This window comes from Corvus brachyrhynchos, unplaced genomic scaffold, assembly GCF_000691975.1.
Source record: "Corvus brachyrhynchos isolate BGI_N302 unplaced genomic scaffold, ASM69197v1 scaffold893, whole genome shotgun sequence".
Classification (NCBI taxonomy): Eukaryota; Metazoa; Chordata; class Aves; order Passeriformes; family Corvidae; genus Corvus; species Corvus brachyrhynchos.
Window position 1 is genome coordinate 37,913 of NW_008237340.1, and position 7,877 is coordinate 45,789.

At 42.6% G+C, this 7,877-nt stretch overlaps 1 protein-coding gene across 1 annotated transcript in view; it reads right to left on the reverse strand.

Annotated features, from left to right (window-relative positions):
* The window catches only part of LOC103613132 (IgGFc-binding protein), a 23,623-nt gene extending 16,366 nt beyond the window's left edge, over positions 1 to 7,257 (reverse strand). The window contains exons 1-5 of the mRNA XM_017730615.1: positions 7,135 to 7,257; positions 6,183 to 6,244; positions 4,917 to 4,961; positions 312 to 646; positions 1 to 89 (exon numbers count right to left, since the gene is read on the reverse strand). Coding sequence (XP_017586104.1) covers positions 1 to 89; positions 312 to 646; positions 4,917 to 4,961; positions 6,183 to 6,244; positions 7,135 to 7,151 — 548 coding nt within the window. The 5' untranslated portion in view covers positions 7,152 to 7,257. The remainder of the gene's footprint in view (positions 90 to 311; positions 647 to 4,916; positions 4,962 to 6,182; positions 6,245 to 7,134) is intronic.
* Between the last annotated feature and the right edge of the window lie 620 nt (positions 7,258 to 7,877).

Genomic DNA, 7,877 nt, shown 5'->3' on the forward strand with positions numbered 1-7,877 from the left:
GATTGGATCAGCATGGATTTACCCTTCTGATGGATGCGGAGCTTCCCATGGGAGAGGGAGATGGGGAGGCGCGAGCGGTGGTTGTTCACCTGCAGGACAACAACAACCATCAAAACAACCAAACCCCATCAAAATAAGGCAATAAATGGAGTTTAAGAAGATCTGAAGTGTTTTTATGCAGGGGTTGCCTGCACACCAGCAAATCCTTGAATTATTTAGGAAAAGACTCTCAAGATCATTGCTAAATACGTAATTTCAGTGAAATGCCAAAAAATTATTGGAATTTGGGAATTATGATGGTTTTTGCTTACCCTCACCATCCCATTCTCTGACCGGACTGCAGTGACAGTGATATTGTCAACATGAATGGTGATGGAGCCAATGGAAGAAACTTTGGAGTTCTCCTTTTCCTCCTTTTTGACCTCAACAGAGAAGGCAGGAAGGGTGGGATCGGGACTGCAGATGGTGGTCAAGGTGTAGGCACATGTTCCCATGAAATCAAAGGCTTTTCCATCAAAACTGCGGTAGTGTGGCCCACCACTGAGCCAACAGGTAGAGAAGGTCTCCTGGATGCACTCTGGTTGTCCATCCACCATCTCACACCTCTCCTCACATACCAAATCCTCACAGGAGAGAGATGTGGGGGCTGAAAAAAAGGGGAAAACTCATGAATGGTCAACCAGAAAACAGCAGGGTGACACAACAATGGACTGACTGTACTCACTGGTGGCACAGAGCCCAGGGAAGCCATATCCAGTTTGACCCTGGAACCCAAACACCAGGAGCCCGATGGGCACCTGCAAGTTCTCAACACTCTGTGTTGTTGCGTGCACGGTGATGATGGCCCAGGAGAAATCTGTGCCAGGAATGGCCTGCCATGCCATGGTGTTGTCGGGCTGATGGTTGAGGGTGGTGTTGGCAGCAGCAGTGGTGGGTGCAACAAGGATGGCATGGTTATACTGGCCGGGCACGCTGCTGAAGCGGAATGCAGTGCAGTGGGCGGTGACAGGTGGGACAACAAGGAGGAAGGGATCTTGCCAAGACGACCCACTGAAGAAAAACACTACCTGTACTGCCACCACCGCACTGATGTACAGGTGTGAGTTAGGGTTCACCACGAACCTCTGCACCTCCCCTGCCGCGTGGCATTCCTGCTCCCGGTGTTGTAGGTGATGGTGTTGTCCTCATCCGTCACCACGTACACAAAGTCAATGTCTGTCTGCAGTGGGTTGGGTGGCACCACGTAGTTCCTCCCCCACGCTGTTATCGGGAGGAGCTGCTCCACCACAAAGTCAAAGCCAGCAGACACCTTGACACAGGTGTGGCCACTGAGGACAGCCACAGGGCTGTCGGCCACCACGACTGTGCCAGTGAAGTCCTGGCTGCTCTGGAGCTGCAAGCTGTGGTAGGGCTGCAGGAACAGGCAGAGCACAGCGCCGGGGACGTAGGTGGCCCCAGCATAGTGGAAAGTGGCGGTGGTGGTTATGCTGACAGCAGTGGTGGCGACGGCCACCACGAACTCAGTCAGGCCGTAAGTGTAGTTCCCAACAGGTGTCACCATGTAGTACCTGGTGCCCAGGCTCTCCACGGGCAGGAGGGCGGTGGCACCCACGGTGTAGCTCTTGGTGCTGACGGCCACCACGGAGATATCAGCGCTGGCCTGGACCACCAAGGTTTTATGGGAAGTGCGGCTTCCAGTGAGTTCCAGGTCAGCAGGGAGGGACAGGGGCACAGTGAGGTCCGGCCCCAGGGTGACGTTGCGGGTGACGGAGCCACCGCGGAGCATCACTGACACCTGGGTGTCGGTAGGGCCATAGGAGGTGAGCAGCAGCTGCAGGTACGCGCTGGGGGACTCGTCGTCATTCTGTGGGAACACGGCCAGGAACTCCCGGCCCCGGTAGCTGGCACTGGAGAGTACTGGGAAAACAGGGGAAAAGGGGGCCTTGGTTAATTTTTATATTAGCTGGGGAAACGGGGGAAAAGGGGGCCTTGGTTAATTTTTATATTAACCAAGAGGGTTATATGAAGGTGGCCTTTGTATTTCTATATTGATACTTTTATATTCATTCCATATGTGTTTTATATAGAATTATAGGAGGAATTGTACTGAAATTACATTAAAGATATGACTGCAGTATCTAATTTATAGAGTCTATTTTTATATATAATCAAAATAGAAATTCTATTTACAGTTTATTATATTAATAAACAACATTTTAATAAAACTATAAATAATTCTATATAAATAGTAAACTCTTATTTATATGTTCTATTAACAAATTATTAATAATAATATACCAATGTGTTAACAATATGAAAGAACGTTGTATTATTAACTAATTATAATAAATACCATTCCTTAATATAACAATGTTATTAGATGTTTATATTACTAAATACTGTGTTATTGATATATTAATAGTACTATGTAATATACTTCAGTATATTACCACTTATTAGCACACTGATAATATATTAATAATATAGGACTCATATATCAGTAAAAATATGTTAATTACTTTTTTTAGCCTGTTATTATATTATTATATCTGTTATCCAGTATATAACTTACATAGTTTTCCATGTTATTATACAGATCTATTAATTATAACAATGTAATTTACAACTTACATTTAAATATATAGTAGTATTTTTTCTATGATTTTGTACTTATTTTTAATAGAAATATCAGCAAAGAATTAATCCAAACCAATAAATATTAAAAATAATTAAAGTAATATAATAATAACAACTGCTGTAGTTATTGAATTTATTTTCGTATTAATCCCAGTAGAAAACAAATTTACATGTTATTTTTATAATTATATACAACAGTAGATGCTTTATATTTTCTCTAAAAAAATTATACAGATAATGATTTAAAATAATTTTATTTCTTCTTTTCATAGAAATGGCTTGGAAAAAATGTTAAAAATCAAGGAAAAATAAGCAATAAGGAACTAAATTAGAGCGGTAGAGAATATATTAGAGACCAGAACAGAATTAATATACCATTATATTATACTATATTGCATTATAATCTACCATTATATGTAATTAATATAACAATTATAATAGTGGATATTACAACATATAAAAATATAGATAAGTATTAATAACCAATTAATGTCCTATTAATCAATACTATGTTCTTCAATTACACTATTTAATGTCATTATTAGCCAACTAACATTTTAAGTATTTTGTACAAGTTAAAATGTATGTAGATAAATATAGATAAATATAGATAAATACAGATAAATATAGATAAATATAGATAAATACAGATGAATATAGATAAATATAGGTAAATACAGATAAATATAGATAAATATATAAAAGGGAAAGTAAACAAATAAAAGATACTTTGAAAGGATCAAAAATAGATTTTTGAGGATTTTTTTAATGCTCCAAAACAACAAAAAAGACCTTTTTTGCCCCAAAACAGGTTAAAAAGAGTGGGTTTCTTCTGAAGGAAGCTTTGAGATCGCTGGGGGAAAACCACATGAAAACGTGATAAAACTTTATTAAAACTCAGTATATATATGAAAAGTTCACTATAAGAATTTGTTTTAAATTTAAAAAATAGGGAAATGGGGATGTTGGGTAAAAAAAGATAATTCTGGTGATTTTTTCTGAAAAAAATGGAATTTGAGTGTTTCGGGGAAAAATAGGGAAAAATGAGCTTTGACTGTGAATAAAAAATAAGATTAAAGGGGGCTTTCTGAATAATATATAAAAAAGGGGTTTTCTTAAAAGGGGGGATTTTGAAGAAAAGTCAACAGGGAAATAAGCAATTGGGATTTTAAAAATTAAAACAGAGTGAATGAGGTTTTTTCCTTTAAAAATACCCCAAACCTAAAACAGAGTTCAAGAGGGCTTTGTTTCCCCTAATAAATAATTTTTTTAAAAAATTTTTAAAAAGGAATAAACAAGAAAATATTAAGGGAATAAAAGAGTTTTTCTTTAAAACACTACAAAAAATTGGGTTGATAAGAGGTTTTCATTAAAATTAGAAAAAGGTCAGGAAAATAAGGAATAAAAGGTTATTTTTTCCCTAAAGAACCAACTTTTTTTATTAAAATAGAACAAATAAAAGGACTTTTTTCATTAAAAAACTTTTCAAAATAGACCTTTTTTTCCTGAAAAAACCCCACAATTCCAGCATATAGATCTTGGGGTTTTTTCCTGGTAAAACACTAAAACTGATCATGTTAGCTCCAAAACAAACAACAAACAAACAAAAAACCACAAACGAAACAACAACAACAAAAACAACAAAAAACCCAACAAAAAAAACAACAAAAAACCCAACAAAACCCAACAAAAACAACAAAAAACCAACAAAAACAACAAAAAAACCCAACAAAAACCAACAAAAAAAACAACAAAAAAAACCAAAAAACCACAACAAAAAACAACAAAAAACAACAAAAAAAACCCAACAAAAAAACAACAAAAAAGCAACAAACAACAAAAAAAACCAAAAAACCACAACAAAAAACAACAAAAAACAACAAAAAAAACCCAACAAAAAAACAACAAAAAAGCAACCACTACAAAAAAGTAACCCCAAATAACCAGGATAAGTGCACTTTTTTTTCAGTGAAAGTGAGCAAAAAGGGGATTTTTCCATGAAAATTAATGGGGGGTTCATGAGAAAAAAAAACCACAAAAAACGATTCTAAGGGCTTTTGTATTAAAAAAAAAATATTTTTAAAGGGTTTTTTTGGTTAAAATTAATAAATCTGCAGCTGAGAGTTTGCTGGAGGAAATGCAAAATGAGGGAAGAAGGGAATTTTTGGGCAAAAAATCCCAGGGATTCAGGATTTCATTTTCTGTGCTAAAAAGCCTGGAAATAAGTACAAAATCCAGGAAATCTGGGATTTTGTGTGGAAAACCAGGATTTTGCTTACCGCAGAAGGGAAGGAGGAGCCACCAGATCCCATCCTGTGCCATCACTGTGAAAAACACCCAAGATCACTAAAAATTTCTGTTTTATCAGAAAAACCCATGTGAGCCCTGAGGTATCTCCAGAACCCTCAAATAACCCCCAAATTACCCCCAAATGCCTTTCATTACCCCAAAGTGCCTTTTTTCACCCCATGGAAACCTCTTGGGGTTTATTTTGGCCCCCACTGCTCCCAAATCCACCCCAAAACCTTCCAAACTCTACAAACTTTGTGCAAAATTCCCCAAATTTGGGTCAAAATGGGGGGTTTTTTTACCAATTCCCCCATTTTGGATCAAAGTATTTTCCCCCCAATCCCCCCAGGGTGGATCAAAATGGAATTAAACAGCTGAAGCAACCATCCCTCCCCCCATCCTCCCCCCCACCTTGAGGCCACATCAGAGTCCCCACCTCTATCAGATTCACTCCAAAACCAGATGAATTTAAACCCAAATCACCTAGATTTGTGTCAAAATGGGGTTAAAATGCTGGCACAGCCCTCCTGACAACCCCTCCCTTTGATGCCACCTCAATACCCCATTTCCACCAAATCCACACTAAAACTTTATGGAAAGGGTGAATTTTGCCCCAGATCCCCTCCGTTTGGGTCAAAATGGGGGGGTTTTTGCCCAACATCCCCCAAATTTGGATCAAAATGGGGCTCAACATCCAGGACAACCCTTCACTCACCTTGTCCCACTCAAACCCTCCCAAATGCTCAATTTGCCCTCAAACAGGGGGAAATAAACCACCAAAAATTGGGCATGATGAGGGGAAAAAACCTGAAATTTGGGGGGAAAGTGCACAAAAAGGGAAAACCCCTGAGATGTGGGGGGGAAATGGGGAAAAAAGAAAAAAGAAATTTGGACACAAAAAGTGTTTAAAATCCAACATTTGGGAAGAAAAAGGGTTAAAATCATGAAGCTTGTAGGGGAAAAGAGGGCAAAAGACACAAAACTGGGGAGGGGAAAAGAGTAAAGAATCTGAAATCTGGGCAGAAAAAATCCTCAATTTCTGCCCATCCCCAAACAATGAGGAAAACCAGGAAAAAACAGGGAATGAAGCGTCCCCAGTCATCCCCCACTCACCAGCCCCTCAGCTCCTGAATTCCCAGAACTCTGAACAGGAATGAAGCGTCCCCAGTCGTCCCCCACTCTCCAGCCCCTCAGCTCCTGAATTCCCAGAACTCTGCAGACACAGAGTGTTTGTCCCAAAATCACTCTTTTTATACCTAAATGGGCCTCGGCTACAGCCTCCTGACATGGCTTCCTGGGGGCGGATTTGGGCCCAAACCTGCAGATTTGGGCAGATTCAGCAGAATTTCAGGATGGGAGGAGGGGCCGGGGGCATGACCCACAGTTCCCGAGAATTTGGGAACTGGCAGCTGGATCCTGTCACTGATGGGACGTGACGGGAGTGGAACCCACAGGGATGTCACGGCAGGTGTGAGTGCCACAGGGATGTTGTGACAGGTGGGGTACCCTGGGCGATCCAGCCAAATTCCCTGAACTCCCAGAATCGCTGCCCCCACGGTGCCCTCTGGCCCCATGATCCCGGGGGAAGGACAGACCCAAATCCGGATGTTTTTTACCCAAAATTAATGATCCGAGACCCAGCGGGGAATTCCGGGGAATGGGAAATTCTGGCCCAAGTGCCTGAAAAAGCTGAAGAAAACCAGCTGGAGCCAGGAGAGACGATGGAAAACAGGGAATTAAAGGGCTTCTGCCTTAAAATGAAGACATAAAAATGAGGAATCCCTGAACCCCACAGAGATCCACAAAAATGTCCAGAGACAGGGACCCCCCCAAACCCAGCCAGGGACCCCAAAAGCCACATGGGGATGCCCCAAAACTACCCAGGCATACTCTCAGCCCTCTGAACCCCCAAACCACAAGGTCCCTGCGGGCTGTTGGGGGTCCCTGGGGCTGTTGGGGGTCCCTGGAAGGGTTTTGGGGTTCCTGATAAATGACACGGAGAAATTTTCAGTTCCCCTGAAGGTGCTGGATGGAGCTTAAAGACTAACTGCAAAAAAGATGAAAGGATGTAAAGGTATGCACACAGGATCACAAGCATAGCTGGAACCAGCGGACAAATAGTTAATGAGGAATACAGTGGGGTTTTGGCAAGTTATGTAACAAGAAGCAACTGCGCATGGCCACAGAAAAAGTTCAAGGAAAGGTCACCTGTAATATGGAAGCATTCAGTGAATATGACCACCAGAGACCCCTTCGTGGTTCCTCCAGGACCATACCCTGTTGTAGTTTCACCGCACACATCAGATTAAAGGAGAAATCCCTCAGTGTGTCCTGCGCGGATAAAGAATGCCTGCTTTCTAATGCTGCAAATTGTGTTAGAAAGTTTCTTTTCCAACCAATTTTGGTATGATTCCCTTGGACGGGCTTACGGATGTAAGGGGAGCTGAGAGAGTCCTGTCGGGGCTTGGGGGTCCCTGGGAGGGTTTGGGGTTTCTAGAGGAGATGTGGGGGGGTCTGTGGGGGAGACTGGGGGTCTCTGTCAGCGGGATCCCAGCTCTCTGCCACTTTCAGAGAGGGGCTCCCCACCCAGGACCTCTCAAACCACATGGGGACCCCTTCGACCCTCCTGGACCGCCAAATCCCCTCTAAGACGCCCACAACCACACCAGCCGCCGTCACCCCCCCAAACCCTCTCCTGGGGATCCCCAACAACCTCCCTGGGACCCTCAAAACCATCTCAGTGAGCCCCAAACCTCCCTGGGCATCCCTCTGTGCCTGCCCCCTGACCCGCAAACCCCTCCAAGGTTCCCCCCATTTATACTCCAGGGACTCCCTCAGTCCCTCCAGAGCCCCCAAACCCCTCCAGGGAATCCCCACATCCTCTCCTGGAGCCCCAAAGCCCTCTCAGGGACCCCACCCCTCCCCCGCCGCGCTCGGCGCCGCCGCTCCCC